Below are 24381 nucleotides of genomic sequence, written 5' to 3'. Positions count from 1 at the left end.
CGAGAGAAAAGGACAAAATCCTCTCTTGTGTTTAATGTCTGGTCGGTGGTGTCAATTTTGATGCGGCAAGATATTTCTAACTTTTCATGAATATCTCTACCACCTGATTCTTCCACGTTCTCTTTATCAGAGGGCAGAGAGGCAATCCACATCGATGGTGAGGTGGAGCTATGTGGACCAATTCCACGCCACCACGTTAGTAGATTGCATTGATCGGCCCAGCCAACTAGGTCGGAGCGGTCGCGTCAGCCCGCGTCGACTCAAGCGAGTCTGACCTGGTCAATTGAGTCCGACCCGACCAACCAGGAGGCTTCGGTAGAGTCTGACCTGGTCAACTTGGCCAAGCTTGGCTGAGTTGACTCAACTGGGTTAGATCGAGTCGGCTCAACTGACCCCAATCGAGTTGGCTCGGCCGATGCCGACCAAGTCCAAGTCAACTCAGTCTACCCAAGTCGGGTCAACCGGATGAAACTTGCCAACCCAGGCCTGAACAAACTGGTCAACTCGATTGCCTCTGATTAAGTTGACTAGGTTGACACGACCGAGCCTGACCGAATCAACAGGGTCAAGTCGAGGTAAAACTTGGCCGACCCGATCTGAGTTGACCTGACCAATTCAAACCAGGTCGACTTGGCTGAGGAATGTGTTAACTTGACATGCTCAAATAGAGTCAACCCGACTAAGTCAGGCTGAGTTACCTCAATAGAGTCAAACCTAATTGACCTGGCTCACTATGTCGAGTCCAACATACCAATTTAGGCCAAGTAGACTCAGCCAATACACGCTGAGCCAACCCGATTGATTTAGAGAGAATCTACCTGTCTGAAAGTCTTGATTAGTTTGAGTCTGACGGACATGAGCAACACGTACCCAAACGAGCCGTATGTCCCAAGTACGAGTAGGGGGGCAATCCGCGTTTGCACGGGTCAACCAGCCCGAGCCAGTCTGGGTCGACCAGCCCGAGCCAGTTGGGTCAGATAGAGTGGGCAGACGAAGCCTAAAGGGGATGCGCACACCAAGCCCGACTGGGCTGCACAACTAAGCCTCACACAGGCAGGGTAGATCGGGGCTGAACAGGTTGGGCAGACTAGCGAAAAGATGACATGGAGTCGTTGGCCCTTCACATGCGGCTCTTGTAACAACACTTTCAAAGATAACACTCCTGCCACTTTATGGTGACAGGATTCCAATGCGCGGCTATACATAATTGGGGGGAATGCGACTAGTTGAAATCTCCAAAGAGGTCTCCTGAATGGTTGAGCCATTTGCATACACACTAGTGGGGAGATTCGCTACTAAGTGTCCCGTAATAGACAACATCGTGTGAAACTACCTTGCTCCCATGAACTTCCTCGGCCTTGTTGTCATTGGAGCCTGAAACCACAAGAGCGACATTGGAGCTGATTTTTGGAAGGCAGGGAGCCGAACCCTATGGACAATTAATGGCTTCCCTATGCACACCTACAGATGGACGGCTGAGCAGTGTAGCACCACACAAGACATAATCTGTACTAGTATGGATCAGACTCACTGGACTCTAACCACATATCTTTCATGCCCAATTCCCTTGAATCATTGGCCAGTGCGATCAGAACATTTATACGTCATGAAAAAGACGTACATCCATTCAATCACCCCATATATGCAGGGGTGGGCATAGAGATTGACCCATTGGAACCCATACAACGTATGATCCTCATCCGCTATGGCAATGAGCTGATTCATCACCCAATAATGTAGACAAATTTCCACAATTCTGTACACACTATTTAAACGTATTGCCAAAAAGAGTTGCAAGCCCCCTCACCATCCCTAGTGGAATTATTTTCCCCCTACCCTATAATGATTATATTGTAGTGGCCCATCCCACCACCCACAGGCGTCGCCCTAATAAGTGACCACCTCCCACTACATGGTCAATCCTTGCATTACATGGCGAGCTGAGTGCGATGACACTCCTAGTGCGAGCCCCTATTTTGGCCAAATCAATCCCTTCCAAGCCTACTCCTTGATGGAGGACCATCGCACCACCCAGGACTCAGGATGCCAACAACCTTGCAAAGCAGCTTGAGCCGACATTCGCGACCCCGACTTCAAGTATTCAACATGAACGTCGACTGTGGGTCATGCAATTTTTATTTCTTGTATTCTTATTTTCCTGAACGATTCAGATTGGGCCACCCTATTTGGGCCTCGTCCCATGTTATTTTATTTATGCTGTGTAAGGGAAAACCTCGTCATGCGACGGTTTTCCCCATCTCGGTCCACTTAGGCATTCTCCCTCCTATATAAAGGGATGGCATGCCAAGAAGGCCTTAGAGAGAAATTTGAATCAAAGTTGAATTCTTGTTTTCCTTGGTTATATTTTCCCTCTAGTTGGAGGTAGTTATCATCTTCTAGAGTAGAACGTGGGAATCGCCCACGATGTGAAGCCATTTCCATATCGAGATCACTTCGTGAAGGATCGCTCGTCGTCATCGTGCCCACCTTGTATCAGTTCTTGGGAGCACCAGATCAAGAAATCATTTCTTGATCGCCTTTTTGTTCACGAAAGCATCTGACCGACATCTTGCTCGCCAATTGACGCTTCGCCCTCGCCTCGGACGATCGTCTACCAGGTCGCCTTGCCAAGAACCCATTTCTTGGGGTAATATCCACCAAGAACTGCCCTTCTCGGTGACATTCTTGGATACTGCCCCACCTCCCTCATTGCCGTTGCCGCCGCCACCACCATCACCGTTGCTGTTGTTGACGCTGCCACCACCGTTGCCACCGCCATTGCCACTACAGCAGCCGTCGCCGTTGGCACCAGCCCCTTCCACCATCACCATTGTAGTAACCGCAAAGAATCGTCCTTCTTGGTGACGTTCTTGGATACTGCCCTGCTTTTGTCGTTGCTTCCACTGCCACCCCCTTCCACCATCGCTAGTGTAGTAACCCCCAAGAACCACCCTTCTTGCTAACGTTCTTGGATACTGCCCCGGTGCTATCACTGTCTTCATCACACCATCGCCATCGTCACCGTCGTCGCCGTAGTTATCACCGTCGACGCCACCGCCGACCCTTTCCACCATGGCTTGTGTAGTAATCGCCAAGAACTGCCCTTCTTGGTGAGGATCTTGGATACTGTCCAACCGTGGTAGCCGCCTTCGTCACCGTTGTCGCTAGCGTCGTTGCCGCTGCTGCCACCGTTGCCGCCGTCGACCCCTTCCACCATCGTTGGTGTAGTAATTGCCAATAACCGCCTTCTTGGTGACATTCTTGGATACTGCCCTATCTCTGTCATTGCTGATGCCACTGCCATTGCCGCTGTCGTCGCCGCCGAACCCTTCCACCATCATTGGTGTTCTTCTGCACCAGCTCCTTGCCCTCACACGTCTCGTGTTCATACCGACGCCACTCTTGCCTTCCCGTTAAGCATCAAAGCACCATACCCATGGCTGCCTCATTCTCACTCCACCATGAAGTGTCGCCAACTACCATCGAGCCTATCCTTATTACGACCTGCCACAAACTACTAGGTCCTGACCCGTTAGGTACCACCTTTTTTCCCCTTTACATTTGCAGTATCATTACTTCTTCTAGTGATGTCTTCTCCTACTTTTCTCCATTCCCAGATTTCTTGATAAATCATAGGATTAGCCACCATTGTAGAGGGGTAGGAACTTTCTTGTGGAAACGAGTAATTCACTAGCAACAAAGGTTGTGGACACCCTTGGGCATTTGTGCCTCTCATGCCCATAGCGTCTAGTTAGTCAGACTGGTCATAGGAATCCTGACTGTGGCAGTCTGCTTCCTGATCATTAATCGATCATCATACTTAAATCAGCTTGCTGATCAATTTTTTATCATATCTTAAAATCACATATTACATCATTTTGTTATTTACGTTCCATCATCTCTCATCTGTGTTGTAATACAAGCCGTCCGATCCCGGCGTACGTCTTATTACATCACTCCTATAGCTCCACAGTGGGTGAAGAAGGGTGCTCATAAGCGCCCCAAAACCCCACCTAAAGCTATGAATGTACCACCTACTAACTACCCATTGGACAAGGGTAAAGTGGTTTGGGCCCCCACACTAACCTCTAATACCTTTACCCTTTTGGACACCTTTGACGGATTTGGGGGTAGAGACCGCATCCTAGTAGATGAGAGTCAGCCTAGTTCCCTAACTACCATACAAAATGCAAGTCGCCTACCTCTAGCTCCTCTCGCCCTCCATCCTCGCGTACATCATCATCCGCAACTGTTACACTTCCATTATCCCGCCCCGCACCATCCTCTACTATTAACTCATTACCCCCTACACCTTCCCCATGTTCCTCTTGTTGGGTTCGATGCCTTGGTTCATCTATGTAAAACACATTTCCATGAATGCGGAAGTGTGTCGATCGATTCACAATCGATCTTTAAAATCAAACATCAAATGTATCTTTTGGGGAACTCATTCCACCCTTGACTTTGATGCTCTGAGATCATTTTGAAGTCGTTAACGCATCCGGCCTCTAGAAGTACCCACACGATCACTCGGTGCTTGGATCTCCACGTCTTGTTCTTCAACTCTTCTTGAAAATCTAGAAGATCTTCTCACCATGAAGACATCCTCCTTGGATGAGTGGAGAAGAGAGTGGAGAAAGGGAGGGGCTCTGAAATCTGGCTTGCATGGTTGCTTGAAATGAGAGCCCTTTTCCTCTTTATATTTCACTAAGTTTTTTCTCAAAAATTCTAAAAGTAAAATATATCCACTAATGCCCTTATGACCTTATGCATATGACCCTATAGGCCCATGTATCGTTCTAGTTAATAACTTTAGTGGCCCAATAACAAATATTGAACAACCTTATTTATTAACTACATCAACATATAAATTAAGGATCGACTTAGCCCAATCGATAGGTTAAGTTTCCAACCCATGGGGTGTCAAGCTACACCTCATGCTCTAGAAGATACAGAGTTGTGTTGAACTCTCTCATGGAACCTTTACCATCATCAGTTACCGTATAGGTATAATCCATCATCCGTGTGAGACTCTCGAACAACTTACGGTATGGTTAATCGTCAAACCCTACTCTGTCATTCAATTAGCACTAATGCGTTACGTTGATCATTGGAGAACTCCTTATCCAATATCCTCACTACCTGGGCAGAGATTTTCTACATCGTCTTCCTTGAGTCAATCTCCTCTTATAACAAGGGCGGATGATCCCGTCTTGATCATTCAATTATCTCTATAAGCTTAATATTGCATCCGAGCTATGACTTGTTTGAATCCCATGATTAGAGGCTCGTAAGTTTTAGTCAAAATATAGTTTTCCATTCACGAGATGTCCTTGGTGTCTCAGGTCAGTGGATCACTTATACAACCGTGACATGAATCAACCTGATTGACATTTAGGTATAATACCATTCAGGGATTCGTACGGATCAATTCAGTGAACTCTTTCTCCACAGAGCACCCACTGTCTATCCTTAGTGTCGCCACACTAATAGCCACAATATTAGGTATACTTATAGTATAAGTAGGATCAGCTAGTGCTATTCTATTCAGACAATTCGACGTTAGTCTCGATTGTCCATCAAATAGGAATATTTGGAATACATGTTTAAAGACTAGTGATCATTGTATTATGATCTCATCATAATACACTAAGTCATTGCATGTATTCATGGACTTCATAATAAACATCACTAGGAATAATAATGAATGCAAATATTTTATTCAATGAACTTAAATAAACATGATATTGTGATTGGCTTGACGGCCACATAATATTCATCATCTCTCACCCTCCCTCTTCACGACAATCACCAGTCTGCCCGTCCTACCTCCACCTCCTAGCCACCCGACGCCTTCTCCTCACCACATGACCTCCCTTACCCCTCATAAGTCGTATCCCCCCACCCGCCTTCCCATCTCCATCCACCCATCGAGCCACTACCCCACCCACCCGACTTACTCACCATGCCACTCCCTCACCCGTCCAAATCATCCAATTCGCTACCTAACCTCCACCCATCCCATGTACCATCTGCGATGGAAGAATATTTGACCACCAGGCAAGCTTCACTCCCTAGTGATGACACTTGTGGGGATACTGATAACTTGCAAATTAACATGTTTAATTGATGAATTTTACATTATATTTATGTGTTTTAATGACCATATTTGCATGTTATCATATATAAATGAAGATAAATGACTTAGTTTGATTTTATTATTGTTTATAATTTTTATTATTTTTTACATGGTACTTAACTTCATTTCATTGAAGAAATATTTTTTATGGGGCCTTAAATACTTGGCTAAAGGTTGGTAAGGGCTTTCCTAATTTTTTTGGAATGTTTCCATATTTTTTATAATTTTCTGACCATTATTTAGTCAAGAAATGAATTTAGAATTAAAATAATTTATATTTATTAATTTATTTAATATTTAAATACGATTTTGTATTAAATAGCTGGCATCCACATCATTCGCCCGAAAATTCGGGCGAATGATTGGAAGCGCCAAGATTAGTCAATGATAGGCTCATTATGGCATCTTGCATCGCGATGCCATAATTAGTGAATCATGTACGTTGAAAAAAAAGAAATGTGGCACGTACATTTATTAAAATAGCTACCTCTTGCCGTAGTTGGTTAGCCGCGTGCATTAAATGCATGCAGCAACCAACACACGTGCACTTGCTTTTAATGAAATAATGATTACACACAAAAATCGATCTTGCATGTAATAACTATTTAAAAAGACCTCTTTTGTCTTTTCTTTTTTTTTAAGACCCAGGGTGACGTGGCGCATCTTGAGTCACTCAAATGCCGCGTCATTCTTCAGTGATTGCACGCTGCGGACGCGCACAGCGACGTGTCAAAACACAGTCCGAGAAGGCAAAAAATGAGAAAAAAATGCCAACTAATCGGAACATGCCGTTTTGAGATATTTTGAAGAGAGATAAAAGATCCAACGGTTGAGATTAAATGCCAGTAAATGGTGATATCTTGAGATCTAGACGTCCGATTGAGCTAAAATTTTGAGGGCTTGTTTGTCTTTTCCCCCTCTACAATCCCTATGGTTGGATCTTTACATCGAGGTCTGTAAAAAGGCAAAATTTACTTTTTGAAGCTCTCCCCAAGGATTTGGCCAAGAACGATGCATGAGTTGCTTTGGAAGTCAACAGATCTTTATTCTGCATTCAATGTTGTAGGTTTCTGATTTGTATTTTGAACTTCTCCTTGAGAGATTCTAAAACGCCTTGACATTGGCAAAATGTGCATGCCCTAGAAGTTGTTTTGAATGAAATTAGCATTGCAATTTGAGTCTGATTCGAGATCTGATTTTAATCTTTAGTTTTAAATAGATTTGGAGAAATTCTGCATTTTTAGATTTTTAAATTAGGGTCGGATTTCACTTTTCCCCCAAATTCTTCACTTCCTCTCCCTAGGTTAATTCGTCTATTTTTTCTCTCTATATTTCAAAATTGTCTGTTTGGAAATTTAATTCAATATATAAAAAACCTAATATAAAATTTCATCCAAAAATTTTTCCATCTTGAGGTGCGATTTCAAAACCCCCTTCTTGGTTATTAATTCCCAATTTTAATTCATAAAAATTGTCCCAAAATTGGGAAATTAATAATTCAAATTAATCTGATCGTATAATTAAAATTATCCTATCTTGAGTGTTTTGACCGAAGATATTTAAAATCAAAATTAAGTTTTTACTTAATTTTGATTAATTAAAAACATAATTAGATATAATTAATGTTTATTAATTACAAAATTAATTCATTCTTGAATTAATTTATTTAAAATTGGATAAAAATTCTTTCTTGTTGCCTCCCTGTGGTTCGACCCCTTGCTTGCTCTATACACGATATTTAGTGATTAAGGGTATTTAAAAGTTTTATTCCATAAGTCTAAAAACTCAAACAACGACGTATTTACACATCATTTTTAGGCTTATCAGATACAAGGGGACTTGCTTTACGGAAGAGGAGGACTATGCATCCATCTCTGAGGATTCAGATATGGGCACACACTTCCTCCTGATCATCACTTAGATACTCCTCAAAGTCCTCACATCTATAACACCCGATCAAGGGTGTGCCACAGGATCCGATAGTCTTTATGATTCCAAGTCTAGTTTGGAATCGTCGAGGAATTGGCAACCCTCTTACCCAGTCTCATCTCCTTTCCCTCATCAATAAGCACAACCAAGGAATAGTTATATTTATTGAGCCAATGATCACATCGAATGCCATCCCTTACATCATGAGGAAACTTGAAATGGATGAGGTCTACTGTCATTCCTCGAATAAGCCCTAGCTATTCTGGAAGTGTGATTATTTGTTGGAATTATTGTTGAACGGACCTAGTATGTCACCTTCGTAGTGCCATACTCCTCGCAACATTATACGCTCACAGTAGTCTATGCATCTTATAGACACCTAGTATGTGAGGCCCTATGGGAAGAACTTACTCAACACATCTAGGTTCACCCTTGACTTATTGATCTCCTTTGGTTTATCCATGGGGATTTAACCTGCATACGGCTTGTTGATCTTTCCAGGTTGACCTCCATGCAAGTGTTCAATGACTTTATCAACTAGGCTTCACTTGTGGAACCCCCCACTAAAGGAGAGAAGTGAACACGGTGCAACTAGTGCCATGTCGATGAGTGTATCTACCATCGGCTTGATCGTTGCTTCACAAACAACACTGCACTATTATCACCGAACTTTTACCACGCTATTATTCTGATCACTCACCGATCATATTTCTCCCGGACATGTGTCCTCTTGTTTGTCGCCCTCTCTTCTGATTCCAAGCTATGTGGTAGGAGCATGAAGCTCTTTATAGCTTTGTGCATCACCATTGGCACGGAATGATTTCTACATCGCATATCAAGAACTAAGTTATAGATTGGGAAATCTCAAATTCCATTTGAAATGGTGGAATAGACATGTATTCGAGGATGTACACGCACCGGTAGAAGCACTTAAGATGGAGATAGCATCCATCGAGAGACAACTACAAAATACTTGGACGAATGAAGCTAGGGAGTGCAAGCTCAGGCTTAGTGAACAGCTTGAGGAAGCGACGCGACGATAGGAGATTTTTTACTCCAAAAATAGCATATCTAATAGTTGTGAGAAGGTGACAGAAACACTCATTTCTTTCATGCCTCGATCCAACATAGAGCTCTCAATAACTATAGGACCCTATTAGGGTTGTATAATCACGACCCTAACAAGTTTGCGACAACAGGTGTCGCGTACTTTAGTTCTCTCCTTACCTCACAGCAGACTATAGTGAGTGAGGATATACTCGACTCCATCCGACACTTAGTGACCAACCAGGAAAATGCCATACTTACGGTCCTCCCTACGTGAGCAGATATCAAGGAGGTTGGCTTCTCCCTTAGTAGGAACAAGGCCTCGATGCCATATGGGTTTTCCTTGGAATTCTACATAGCTCGTTGGGATATCGTAGGCATAAACATGATGCTTGCTATCATGGAGATATTTTCAGCTAAGGTCCTACCTAGAAGCTAGAAATCCACTTTTGTGGCGCTTATCCCAAAAGTGGATAATTCAGCTTCTTTTAGAGACTTTCACCCTATTAGTCTTTGTAATGTATGCTAAGATAGTTGCATCCAAATTCAATATAAATAGACTAGGGACCTTCCTTAATAGACTCATCTCGCCTGAACAGTGTGGTTTTGTCAAGGGTTGACAAATCCATGATAGTATCATGCTAGTTCATGAGTTAGCACAATCACTGAACACTCATATTTAGGATTCGATTTTATCCTCAAACTCGATATGGAGAAGGCTTTTGATAGAGTCAAGTTGAATTCCTTATCTTAGTGTTACAATACTTTGGGTTTCACTGATACATTAATCGCTCTTGGGGATGCTTGGATTAGAGAGAATCACTTATCTCTCTTGGTGGATGGAAACTCCATGAGCTTCTTCATTGCCACGCGACGTCTCCAACAAGGTGACCCTATCTCATCCAACCCTTTCATACTAATCGAGGAGGCCTTTAGCATATTTTATGAAAAGGGATTTCATGATCCTATCGCACTCTCTGTGCTGAGGATCTCGTCATTTTCCTCAATGGATCTAAAAAATCCATTAGGGAACTTATGAGTGAACTCACAACGTACGAGCGCATTTTCGGCCAACTCGTTAATGCCTCAAAGAGTACCTTTATGGTCGACCCCTCCACCACCGCAAAGCCCGCATATATTATCCAACACTACACGTGATACTCAGGAGGATCCGTAATTTCAATTATCTTGGATGCCCCATCTTTTGTGGCCCAGCAAGACATCATTATTTTGTTACCATGTTGGCCAAGCTAAGAAAGAAACTCAATGGATGAAAACTTCACTTTCTATCCTTTGGTGGGTGCATCTAACTTATTCACCACATCCTTATGAGTATCCCACTATATACCCTAGTGGTTCACTCGCCATTACTTATAGTCCTTCGCTGTGTGGAGCAACTATGCGCGCGTTTCCTCTGGTCGGGCACCTTGAAGGAGAGCATAAACACCATTGGGTTTCTTGGCATAAAGTATGTTGACCGACAAACGAGAGGGGTCTATGGATCAGACAATGTTAGGATGTCCAAGACATGCTTCAGAAGAAGCTCGTATGGTGTATGCGTACAACAAACTCCTCGTTGAGGAGCTTCATCTCGGTCAAGTATGGCGAGTGCGCTCATAGACAGTCGGACATCCAAGGCCATAAAAGGTGGCAGACTTGGCAACGACCTTGGCTAGAGACATCCAATATGACCCATTGGCATGTCGGCCAAGGCGTGATTAGTGTGTAGTATGATACATGGCTCGTCGATGCGCTCTTAGACCGCCATCCTTACTTCGCCCCTCATAGACTATGATTGACTATGGCATAGTTGCTCACGGGCAACATGCGCCACCTGTGGGAACAACATGGCCTCCCAATAGAGACGTTAACACATGCTCTGACTACTACCGTAGGGACCTCTCATGACTGTCCTATTTGGACGCTCACACTCGACGTGTCTTCCTCTTGTCAGTCTTCTTGGGAGCATTTTCGTGAGAGATCTCCTACACAACCCTAGGGTTGTCGCATTTGGCATCCAGAAATTATCACTCGCTTCTTCTTCTTCCTTTGGAGACTCGTGCATCATGGCCTCCCTACTGATGATCAAGTGACTCGTATCTGTAATTCACTCAGTTTGCATTGCCATTGTTGCTCCGCCTTCCCCCAGGCCGAGACTATGGGGTATCTTTTCTTCCATAGTGAGACAACTCTAGATTGTTGACACAAACTTACACATCATTGGTGCCCACTACTATGCACGCGCATTCCTCTAACACTAATAGAGTGTTTTGACAAGATGTTTCTCTTGTCGATACGCTCTAAGAGGAGCCCCTATCTACATAGCACCATAACTTACTTACTATGAGAGATATACAAAGGGTGAAATTCTTCTTGTTTTGTAGGGATCACCATGTGAGCTTTGGATATCATGAAACTAATCAAGCAATGGATCCAACGCACCCATCATCTCATATCACCCCTTGCCCATAGTTCAGCCCTTACATGTGATCTTATTCGCACTTGGGGCATTATGGCGACTTTAACCCCCATCACCACTCGGCTACAGATTGTTCATTTACACCCGCCGCCAATAGTATTCTCAAACTGAATGTGGATGGTGTGGCTAAAGGGAACCCGAGACCAGCCGAAGGAGATGGTATTCTATGATATCAAACAAAGAATATTCGTTTTACTTTCTCATCCTTTTATGCAGTACAAACTAGCACAACAACTGAGGCAATGGTGACACATGATGGCTTGCTCATCTACAAGTAGCAAAACCTCCATAATATCGTCGTAGAATCAGACTCATAGGTGTTAGTCAATATGATTCGTGCATGTTCATGCTCCTAGTGGAACCTATAGAACGTATGGCAGGACATCATGTGGTGTCGCCCCCACTTGACCAGCATCCGTCACCAGTTGCGCGAAGTCAACTATGCAGTAGATGCCCTTGCCAATCATGCGGTATGCTCTCGAGTCCCTTCCAATGTAGAGATCAAGAAGTAAATCATGATCTCTAAATCCAATGTAGATATCAAAAATTAAGTTACAGATGACACTATATGACAAAGATGTAGATTTGATATTTACATGTGGAGCTTGATTTTGAGGTTTGTAACCCATGTGTATGTATTGTGACAAATATGCAGTCATCTTCAATGCGATCAATTTAACTTTGGACGATCACTCAAATATTGAAGTGGATTTTCATTCAATTTGTAGTTTTTACTAATAATCTGGCATACACACTCACTAAGAGCATGAGGGGTTCTCTTACAACTCTATCTACGACAAGCTGGGCATGCTTGACACCTACACGCCAGCATGCAGGTGAGTGTGATAGAGTATGAGAGGCGTACTGTGTATTTATCACTGAGAACATGTCAATTACTGGGTTCTTTATGGGAATTATATACATTTTTATGCATTTAAGTAATTAAAAACCTTTAAATGATTTAAGTCTATTTTTAAATTAATATTATGTTTTTTTGGAATTAATGGCATTTTAAGGATTTTTTCTACGTTATACTCTGAAATAACCTATTCTTTTTATTCAGAACATATTTTTCATGATTTTTATGACCTTATGTTCATGGAGATACGAATTTTCTAAGTCAACGTAGATATTATATTTTTCTGAATGATTAATGCATATTAATTATCTTATTTGGCCACACGTGGCAGGCAACATAGTTAAAGCAATAATATATTAATTAATCATTACAAAATATAATGATTAATTAATATCTACATTGGCAACCAGTCAAGAGTGCCCACAATGATTAGATGTGCTAATCATTGCAAAAAAGGTGCAATTATGGCATTCCAAATCATGATGCCATAATGCGCCAATAATCAATCTAACAATTTTTATCTTAGTTGTAGGTGGGAAGTGGACCAATTGAAAAAAGGTGAGACATAAATTGCAATAATTGTGATCCGTATGTTGAAAAAAATATTAGAGAGAGAGAAATAAAAAATAATGGTGGTACATGTGGTGTCAGACAATCATCTGGGATACTTACCCTTTTTCTGACCTAAATGGCATGCATCATTAATTAATAAAATGCTAAAAATAATATTGCAATGTGGCACGCGACGACGCGTTGCTACGTCACAATGATTAAATAATAGATTAAATTTCACTTTTTGTCTTTTTTCTTCCACATGTACACGTGAGCTCTCAGGTTGTGTGATATCAGAAGACGAGGTGATCATGCCAATCATTAATAGCTGACAATTGGACATCTCAACAAATAACATAAAATGAGAACGTGTTAGCACCAATGATGAGGAGAGACAAAATAGATGACAAGGATTTCTCCAACTTTGATGCTTGATTACTAACAATCTAGAGTTTTGATTGAGCTAAAAGTATTGGGGATGCTTCGTCTTCTGCCCCGCTTCCCATCCATGCCCTATGATATATAAATAGAGTGTGGATCCCTATCAAATGTATCATTAAACTTGCTTCCTACTCATGTTGGATGACTGAAAGATGTGAGTTTTTGAGATCCATCAAGCATGTACTTGGTGTTCAGGTATGTGGGATGAGGCAATACAGAAGAGGGGAGCTTACATGTACTTGCAAATCACCGTGACCCTAGCATAACATAAAGATCTATGGTAAGTATCCTTGTCTTAGATTTTTCTTTTTTGACATTGTCGTTAGCTCAGATCAATTTCATTATCACATATTGCCATCACATCACCTTTGTACACTATATGGATAGTGAATAGCAAGCTTCACTTGATAGATATGGAATCTTTTTATGTTCCTAGCATAATTTAGAACATCACATCTTTTATCAACAAATTTAGATATTCCCAAAATTAGATAATAATACTCATTCTATTTATTTGGGAAATAAATTGATTTATTCAGCATCAATAGTAAGGGAATAATTCTATAGGGTGTTACTTACCACCACCCTAATGTGATATATCTCCTAAGAAAAGTAGAAACTATGCGAAGAAAGCTCATGTTTAGGAGCATACATAGCATTGGCAAAAGGTAGAGAACTAAAGATGCATAGGATGCATAGTTAATGCATGCGATTTTGAATCATATGCTAGATACTAATCATACCTTATGGGTAAAGTACATGTGTCTCCAAACTTACAAAGTGGAGACCATGTCATTGATATGTTGTAGTCAATACATGGGGATGCATGTTTCTACATACCTTAAAGAGAATTAAAGCTTTATGGTGAGGTCGAGGAGAATAATAATCGAGTATGGAGTTCACATAATTCATGCATTTTAATATTACCCTTTTTCAACTTAGTCGTCCACTTATATCTAAGATGAATGGTTCATCAAAGAGGTGGAGTCACACTTTGTTGAACATAGTGGAATCCATGACGAGCAACTTAAGATTTCTAGTGAACCCATGGGCACATGCACTCATTATAATATCATGAATGCTGAATTTGTTACCTAGTAAATTTGTGAATTCTAATCCATAAGAGTCGTGGAAAGAGAATGAAGCCACAAGATGAGGCTTGGATCATATAAGATGGAGTTGAGGACTATGAGGTATGAGTTTTATGGATATCCAAATTAAAATTTTTGGATACTACTTTTACCATCCTAAGGAATAAAAGATTTTAATTGAATAAGGTTTATCTTGTTAGAAGACACTTATCTTCTATGAGAAGATAGTAGAAGCTAAAGTAGTCTCGAAAGGAATTTCAGGTCCTAAAGTATCATAAACTCATTGGATAAGGACTTGGTCCTAAATTTCCTTAAAAGTATAACGAAGAAGTTTATATGTTTGGCACAGATGACTAGATAACTTGATCATAATGTTGGACATCATGATTTGAGTAAATATTAAGATACTCTGTCATAGAGAAGGGGATCTCTAAAATATGAAGAGACTATTATATATTTTTGAATGAGTGAGAGCACATGGATTCTGAAATTTGGCTCACGTACCTCAACCAAGATTGGAACTTGGTCGTCACTCTTAAGGGTATGGTAACCATTACGATTAAGTGGATATTTAGATAAAGATTGTTTCTCATGGACAAATTGAAGGTTGAAACGGAAATTTCATGAAGGAAGGTTTCACAAAAGATGTTGTTATAAAGTCCACCAAAATCATTATTGCCATAGAAGGACACTATGATTATGGAATCTAAAAAAATGGATGAAGGTTTCTTTCCATAGTTGCCATATAAAATATAAAATTATACATCCAAGAGTGCAAGCTGTCAGAATCCAATTATAGGTTGAAACAAACATTCCTAAGTAAGAATATGAGTTTTGATAAAGTGATCAAATATCATGTCTTCATTGAGAATGAGGAATGAGCCACACGAGAATACATGAAGGCTAGAGAGAGCACAAAATACAATCATAATTATCATATTGTTTATATAGAATACATTCTACTCATTGAGAATGATGTAGGAATGTAATCCTCCATAAATGAAAAACTACGAAATATCTTCTCTATGAAGGGATTCAGGAGAAGCAACCTGTGTATCAAGAATACGGATATATAGAAATAGGTAAATAAGTTTATCACTATTCTCTAAATCTATAAACATAGATATGATCACCAGACATAGTTTTGGGATGGAGAACTCTAAGAGAAGTTAATTGTACCATGATAATAAGATTAATAATGCACACTATTCTATGTGTAAGGCCTAAAGTAGCATAAGCTCTAATTGTTATGAGCTCAAAAACAATATGAGATATGTTCTTGATGTCTTGAGGAAACAAAAGGAAATATTTTAGTTCATGGAGAAGATGGATTAAAACTCAAGGATACACAAAACTGAGTTTTTAATGATATCCAAATGATATAAGTTTACATTTGAAATTATTCTTCTACATCATGCAAGTATAACTTATTGGAAAGTTTCCGAATAGGTCAACAAAGTACATCACAGTAGTTGAATTTTCAAAAGAATAAAGAGAGTAATTGAAGTGTCCGTCACTAACCTTGGAGTCATGTCTATGAGCATGAACCCGGTTCCATTGTTATGCGACACCAATGAGGCTATCACACAAGTGAAAAAATAGTCTAGGTATCATTCAAAATTAGATAACTTTCTAAGGCACTTCAGTTGGTTATGAAGGTCATATTTAAAAAGGATATTACATAATGGAAGTGTTCCATTGACCGACAGTACGACATATCCATAGACGAAGCCTTTAGCTATGATTTTGAGCATCACTCAAAAACAAATCTTTTGTTTACTAAAAGTGACTGGCTATTGTCCACGTGGGAGATTGATAGAAGTATATGTGGTTATCAAGCCAATCACACATTTCATATCTCATTCAATGTTCATTAATAGAATATATTCATTATAGTACATGTGTGACACTTATACTGAAGTCTGTGAATATATGATCGGACTTAGTGAATAGTGATGAGATGGTAAAACAAAGATCATTAATCTTCAAGTATGTATTCCAAATATTCATATTTGAAGGATACTTGAGAAGGATATCGAAGTATCTGGATTGAATAGCTCTATCTACCATCACTCATATGATGAGTATAACAGGTCTTATAGCCATTAGTGTGGATACACTAAGGATATATACTGTGTGCTCTTTAGTGGAAAGAGTTTACTAAATTGACCCGTAGATGAAGTCTTTGGCCAAGGCAATGAAATATCTTAGCAGAGTTCTCTAATGATTTTGGAATGAATTAGTACTAACTCAGATTATCGACTAAGGTTTGACAATTGATCATACCTAAGTCATCCTATGAATATCTAGTGGATGATGGACTATATATACATTGTAACCGATGACAAACATGTTCAATGAGTGAGTCGATACACAATCCTTCGTATCTTTTAACACACTAAGTGTAGCTTGGCACCCACGAGTTGGAGAATCAACCTATCGATTAGGTTAAATTGATATGACATTAATTAATATTGATGATATAATTAATTAACTTAGAAGGTTAATAAAGTTTATCAAGTCATTGGAGTTATTAACTAGACTGATACATGCGCGTAGAGGGTCACATGCAAATGGTATTTTCGACGTGAGAAGATGTACTTAAGTTTTAGGGGTTTTTATAAAAAAATACCCGCTTAGTATAAATAGAAGAAGGCCTTGAACGAAATTCACCCGGGCCAGAATTATTGAGGGGCCTAACCCTTTTTCTCCCTTTTCCCCACAACTCCACTCCATTCTCAATGTGATTGGATAGCGTACTAATGACGATATAGGTTGAATTAAGCTCGCCAGTGGGAAGAAGGAGATTTGATGTGCCTAGGATCGCTTGGATACGTGTAGATACTGCACACGTGAGAAGCTCAACCCATCTCACTCCAAGATCTAAGAAATCATGGATGTGATCCATGCATATGCGATTCATTTTATGTTTTTGTTGATGCCATTATGATTCTTTTGTCTTCCGCTACATGGAATCCATATGTTCATATAGATCAAGCCCTGTAGAATCTAATAGAGAGTTCCTCTTCTCATGTTGAACCTTTTGGTTTGCACATATATTTTATTATTCTTGTCTATTATGATCGCATGGATACGTGTATATTTATTTGGCTTCTTCTCACTTGGTTCTCACAAGGAAAAAATACTTAAATAGGGGATCCTCTATCCACGAGTACATATGTATACGTTTGTGGATCCTTCTCACTTTGTTCTTGCAAGGAAAAAATACTTAAATAGGGGATCCTCTATCCACAAGTACATATGTATATGTTTTTGGCTCCTTCTCACTTGGAAGTTGAAGTTCCAACCATGCATACAGCTTTACATATTCTCCAAGATAAATGTAATTTAAATACTCTAAAAGGTTTATTTATGATGGCGCGGCACCGTCCGACACCGCAGGACCGTTGATTGAGGAGCCCGCACCATCATCGAGCCCTCCACCAACGTGTGTTCAGCCGACGAGACAGGCCAGAGCAACGACGCGCACACCCGGGTTCAAATATTCGGTGTGATGACGCGCCATCTTCAACCCGTTTACCTTTCGCCATCTATCTTTTTATTTCTATTACGTTTTGTCGTCTCATCTACGTTGTAGTGCGGGGAAGTTCCCATATGAGGATACCTTCCCCTCCCATCTACCTAGTGGGCCTAATAAGCCCTTTTATTTCAATTTCCCTTTGTAGTTTAAGGGGCCCATTTATCCTTCCTATATAAGGGAGGGGTGGGCGCCCCCCCAAACTCACTCTTGATTTTCTTGAAAAAAATAACGTTTGGAATTTGAAGATTCATTCACGTTGAGGAGAGGAAGAAGAAGAAGAAAGAAGAAGAAGAAGGAAGAAGAAGAAGAAGAGGAAGACGAAGAAGGAGAAGGGAAGGAGAGGAGAAGACGGAAAGAGATGGCCGCCGACGCCGTCGCCTCCCGCCAGCACGCCGCTGCCCGTGCTTCACGCGCCACCGCCGCCGACCACCCGCCGTCACATGCCACCTTCACGCCCGCCGCCACCGTTTTCTCGCCCCCGGACGCCGCGTCTCTGCCAGCTCCCGCTGCCTTTCCCACCGTCCCCTACTGCTTATCACGCCGCCGCTCGCCATCTCCACGCCGTCGCCTACCGCCCCGCGGCTGCCGCAGCTGTCGCGCCAAGCACCGCGCGGCACCCTGTGTCGCGCTGTGTCCCGCTCGCGCAGGCTGACCGTCGCCGCCTGCGCCGCGCTGCGGTCCGTGCCTGCCCCGCCTCGCCCGCCAGCGAACAGCCCAGCGCGGCACTCGACCGCCTCCGTGCCGGACCACACCTTGCGCCACGCCGCCAGCTTCTGAACCGCGCCCAGCTCAGCGCCTCTCACCACGCCGCGCCGGCTCAGGCCCGGGCGCCGTACCCTACGCCGCACCCTGTCACCGAACTACGCCCCGAGCTGCACATTCCAATGTGCCGGCGCCTGGTCATAGCGCTGCACCGCGCCCGCGCCTTGCGCCGCCCCTTACGCTACCACTTACCCGTGCCACCACCTCGCCTTCATCCGTGCCACTCTACCACCCGCGCCCTCGACATTACTTCCCCTTTGGCTCCTGTGTTACGAAATAGCTATCGCCGGACGCGACGAAGGTACCCTTCCTTACTGCTCTTTGCATCTCTTACCTTTTGCAGTATACTTTCGTATTGCCTCCTCCGCGCTCGGGTTAGACGTAGGTGAGAGTGAGACAGGTTGAGAAAACGGTGACAATTTCTGTGAGAGTCTTACCTGGCTGGTATGAGTCGGGCTAGCCCGACAAGTGTGAGCCTCTAAGCAGGATATCCCCGTTCGGCAACGTAGTCGCCCTCGACCCTCTCGGGCGAGGTTTGGGAGGTCTGGTTGACCCTACCCTATCTTTGGAACGGCACCCCCGCATATCAGCACTTGCACGTACTACACGTAGGATTTTCGCATTTTCCGTCTACATCCATATCTGTCCATCTGCATTATCGGACGACTCTTGCCATCGTCGTCCGAAAGAGACCCTTATTCGATACCGAGCCGCTACCCTCGATGTCGATCGGACGACGTCTTGACGACGTCCGGCATCAATTTATCTTCACTATTAAGGGAAGCCATATATTTAGAAGATACTGCCATGTTGCCATGAGTGGCACATTGTTAACACTTCAAATATCCAAAAAAATATGTTTTGAAGTATAAAAATGACTTCTCGGGTCAAGCTTTAGGAGATACCTTCCACGTATAAAACATGCCCAACTCTTGTATGTAACAAAGATAAACAAAGATCCATTGTATATCAATTAATATCAACTACAATCAAAGCCCTCCAAATTTTAGATAAAAGAGTCATAGAGATAACGAAATTGGAGGTCATTCTTCATAGATGGCAAACATCATCACTGAAACCCAAAAAATGGTGATTTTATTAAATTTCATTTGATACAAACATATTCAAACCGTAGAACCAAAAACTCCACCTATCTGATTTGATAAAATGTAAGATATCGTCTTCATTGAATTCTGACAAAAAACATTTAGCAATTAAGTATAGTGATTTCTCTCATCATTGGACGTGGAATGACTAATTATTTTGCTTGCATTCTCTTTTGTGAACAATTTTACCGAGAATCTCTTCCGCCACTTGCAGCCAGATCACGTAAAAATGGATATCTTCTTCTAAATAATTCTGAATTAATTTCACCTACAAATCATTAACCCTCACCCAAGCTTCATTCAAAGTATAAAACTAAGCGTCCTTATTTCAGCATACCACACAAATCGAAGAAGAAAGTGCCAAAGGTGCACGAACACGAACAAGATGGTTTTTCATTCCTGTAAGAAAAAAACTGCTCCTTTCAGAACCTCATACATCAGATGAGACAGAGAGGTTGAACAGGGGCCAATGACGGACTGTCTAAAAGTCGATTCTACAATATATTTCTCCAATTTTTGGCCTTCCAATTTCAAAGTTAATGGCACTTTCTTTATATTCCGTCATCCGTCACCCGTCATCCGTTGACGTGTAGGCGCAAGTCTGTCTGTTTAGTGTTAACTAGGACCAACCGTCAAAGAGATTGGATGAGAGTTGGGCGAGACGGACGAAGGGGCGTCATCCGTCTACGAGCTGGCGGTTCGGTTTGGCGGGAAAATGCGAGATTCAAAATTTGAAAATGGGGTTGATAAGCGGCCTCGGGCGAAGGCCTCACTTGACCGCCCGCCATGTCCTCGGGAGCTTCAAATCTCGCTGTTCCTGCGGGACCCGGACGCAACCTCCGCAGGTGTTCTGCAGTAATTGCGCTCCACTCCACTCGCCATCAATATCTTCTTCCCAGAACTCTGCGGATCAGACGACAATCCTCAAAATGTCAAGCTCGATCGCCGTCTTCGCGCTTCTCCTCTCCATGTTCGTCGCAATCGCTGCCGAAAACGCAGATCTGGCGGTGTTAATGGATCTGAAAGCTTCCTTGGATCCGACCGGCTGTTCTCTGAGCTCCTGGACTATAGACGCTGATCCTTGTTCGGGAAAGTTCGAAGGAATCGCCTGCGATGAGCACGGCCGCGTGGCCAACATTTCTCTGCAGGGGAAGGGGCTCTCAGGCAAAATCTCGCCGGCGGTGGGAAAACTACGGTCGCTCTCCGGCCTTTTCCTCCATTACAACCGGCTTAGCGGCGAGATTCCTCTGGAAATCGCCTCCCTCGTCGATCTCACCGATCTGTACCTGAATGTGAATAGTTTGTCCGGCGAGTTACCGGCTGAGATCGGTAACATGGCCGGCCTCCAAGGTCAGATGATTCTTACTCTATTAGATTATTCCGTTCTGTTTACCTAGATTTTTCATTGATGTGCAGTTCTTCAGCTCGGTTACAATGGCCTCAGCGGGAGCATTCCGAGTCAGATCGGACGGCTGAATCGGCTCAACGTCCTCGCTATTCAATCTAATCATCTCGCCGGCGCCATTCCAGCCAGTATCGGGTACCTACCAGAGCTAACAAGGCTTGATCTGAGCGGCAATCAGCTCTTCGGCTCCATTCCCTCGAAGCTCGCTCTTCTGCCACGTCTCAAATCTCTCGATCTTCGGAACAACACTCTGTCCGGCAAAGTCCCCAACGGTAAAACTTCTTCTTTCCTAGCTTGGTTTATGTGTCCTCACCGTGGAACGGAAAACGGAACGAGAGCGTCCGTTTTCCATTCTGTTCACCAAGAAATTAGCCAAACATTCAACATCGCAACGGATGACTGAACGGAGGCCACAGTCAGTCCCGTTTCGTCCGAATCTCCGTTTCCCGTCCATTTTCTTGACTAATTTCTCCCTCTGGTGAAGGTTTGAAGAGACTCGGCGGCGGATTCCATTACAAGAACAACAAGGGCCTCTGCGGCGAAGGCTTCTCCTCTCTAGACCTCTGCAAAGAAGAGCCCTACGCCAGCCTCCCCCGCACGGAGATTCCTCAATCCGCAGCGATCAAATCCAACGGCAGCAACTCGACCACGTCATCCTATTCCTTCTCTTCGTCTCCTCTCATGATCGTCGCCATCGCCATCGGATCGACGATCATTCTCGCCATACTGACGGCGTTCGCGTGCTACCGTCGCCGTAAGCAAAAGATTGGGAGCTCGCTGGAGGTCTCAGACGGCAAGCAAAGCACGGAACTGATCGTTGAAGCGAAAACGCCGTCAACGGCAGTCGGTCGTCGCAGCTGGGACTCTTCAAAAACCTCGAAATTCAATCTAGAGGAGATCGAGTCCGCGACTCAGCACTTCTCCGACGCTAATCTCCTCGGAAGAAGCTGCTTCGCTTCGACGTACAGAGGCTTCCTCAGAGACGGATCTTCAGTTGCGGTGAAGAGAATCAACAGGAGTAGCTGCCGAGCGGAGGAGGCCGAGTTCTTCGATAGCCTGAAGCTTCTCACTTCTCTCTCGCACGAAAATCTCGTCTCGCTGAACGGCTTCTGCTGCTCTACCGACCGGGGGGAGTGCTTCCTGGTCTTCGACTACGCCCCCAACGGCAATCTTTCTCAGTACTTGGAGACGAAGGGGAAGGTCAGCAACCCCAGAGTACTGACCTGGCCGGAGCGCGTGGCCATTGTGAATGGAGTCGCTAGAGGTGCGCGAGCTGATCTTAACTCTTCTGAATTCTGCTGAGATCTGCTGAATTTTACTGAATTCTGCTGAGTTCTACTGAATTCGACTGAATTCGACTGAATTCTGCTGAGTTCTACTGAATTCTACTGAGTTCTATTGAATTCGACTGAATTCTACTGAGTTCTACTGAAGTCGACTGAATTCTACTGAGTTCTACTGATTTCGACTGAATTTTATTGAGTTCTACTGAATTCTACTGAACTCTACTGATTTCGACTGAATTTGACTGAATTCTACTGAATTCGACTGAATTCTACTGAGTTCTACTGAAGTCGACTGAATTCTACTGAGTTCTACTGATTTCGACTGAATTTGACTGAATTCTTCTGAATTCGACTGAATTTTATTGAGTTCTACTGAATTCTACTGAGTTCTACTGATTTCGACTGAATTTGACTGAATTCGGCTGAAATCGACTGAATTATACTGAGTTCTACTGAATTCGACTGAGTTCTACTGAAATTTACTTTCTACTGAATTCTACTGAATTCCACTGAGTTCTACTGAATTCCACTGAGTTCTACTGAGTTCTACTGAATTCTACTGAGTTTTACTGCAATTCGACTGAATTCTACTGTATTTGACTGAATTCTACTGAGTTCTACTGAATTATACTGAGTTCTACTTAATTCTTCTGAGTTCTACTGAATTGTACTGAATTATACTGAGTTTTACTGAATTCAACTGAATTATACTGAATTTGACTGAATTCAACTGAGTTCTACTGAATTCGACTGAATTATACTGAATTCTACCAAGTTCTACTGAATTAGACTGAATTCTATCGAGTTCTACTGTATTCGACTGAATTCCACTCGATTCGACTCTTGCTGTTCTCACAGTGTTGACGTTTGGGCAGGGCTGGAGTATCTTCACTCAAAGGCGGGGATGATTCATCAGAATCTTTCAACGGACAAGATTTTGTTGGGCGAGCGGTGCAAGGCGCTGATCTCCGGCGCCTGCGTGCAGAGGCTGCTGGCGGACGACGTCGTGTACTCCAGCCAGAAGGCGAGCGCCGCCATGGGGTACCTCGCGCCGGAGTACGCCACCGCCGGGCGGTTCTCTGAGAAGAGCGACGTCTACGCCTTCGGCGTGATCGTTTTGCAAATTCTCACCGGGAAGAGCATGGCGAATCCGATGCGCCCCTTCGCCGATCCTTGCAAGCTGGAGGATCTCGTCGATCCACGGCTGGAGTTGAAGTACCCCCGGTCGGAGGCGGCGAAGCTCGTGGCGATGGCGCTGGCGTGCACGAGCGAAGCGCCGAGTCTCCGCCCGGGCATGGCGATGGTGGTGCAAGATCTCGGCAAGCTCGCCGGTTGATTGAGGAAGAAGGCCGGTGCCGAATAGTTAGGTGTCTGTTTTTTCTGTTTTTTTTTGTGGGTATTTGGATCTTGTCTTTAGATCCGAATTAGGTGCTAACGGGTCTGGATACAATTCGGGTAATATGGAGCCCATTAACTTATCTGGGGGTACTTGTTTTCCATGGTATGGACGGGTGTGTTCGATTTGAGTGAAGTTGAGTTAATTTCAAATGCTGTTATTGGATATTGTTATTAACCTTGATGTAGGCCTGTATGAGAGTCGGGGGAGAGTAGAGAGGGGGAGTGACTTTAGATACATTTCTCTTGAATATTGGGACAGCAGGTCCTCCATTTTAGTGTGGACCAGTTGGTCTGATACGTGTAGGTCCAATGACTAAATCGGACCAAACCAGAGGTAATATCTTCA

The 24381-nt window shown here is 43.0% G+C and overlaps 1 protein-coding gene across 1 annotated transcript; it reads left to right on the top strand.

Moving 5' to 3' along the window:
- Positions 1–20669: 20669 nt before the first annotated feature.
- On the top strand, positions 20670–24163 carry LOC144716705 (LRR receptor kinase BAK1-like). Its single transcript, XM_078591917.1, has 4 exons — positions 20670–21296; positions 21363–21623; positions 21836–22615; positions 23513–24163. Exons 1-4 carry the CDS (start codon positions 20684–20686, stop codon positions 23971–23973), a joined length of 2115 nt encoding a protein of 704 aa, XP_078448043.1. The 5' UTR covers positions 20670–20683; the 3' UTR covers positions 23974–24163.
- The last annotated feature ends 218 nt before the right edge of the window (positions 24164–24381 follow it).

Source organism: Wolffia australiana, chromosome 2 (assembly GCF_029677425.1).
Source record: "Wolffia australiana isolate 7733 chromosome 2, ASM2967742v1".
Lineage (NCBI taxonomy): Eukaryota > Viridiplantae > Streptophyta > Magnoliopsida > Alismatales > Araceae > Wolffia > Wolffia australiana.
Note: the sequence above shows the minus strand (reverse complement) of the source record. Positions and strands in the feature narration are given on the sequence as shown.

Bases quoted from the DNA above. Each gene is read 5' to 3' on its own strand.
- LOC144716705 (XM_078591917.1), top strand. From the start codon at position 20,684: ATGGGGTTGATAAGCGGCCTCGGGCGAAGGCCTCACTTGACCGCCCGC. The intron at 21,624-21,835 runs GTAAAACTTCTT...CCTCTGGTGAAG, and splicing joins GTCCGGCAAAGTCCCCAACG to GTTTGAAGAGACTCGGCGGC. The intron at 22,616-23,512 runs GTGCGCGAGCTG...ACGTTTGGGCAG, and splicing joins TGTGAATGGAGTCGCTAGAG to GGCTGGAGTATCTTCACTCA.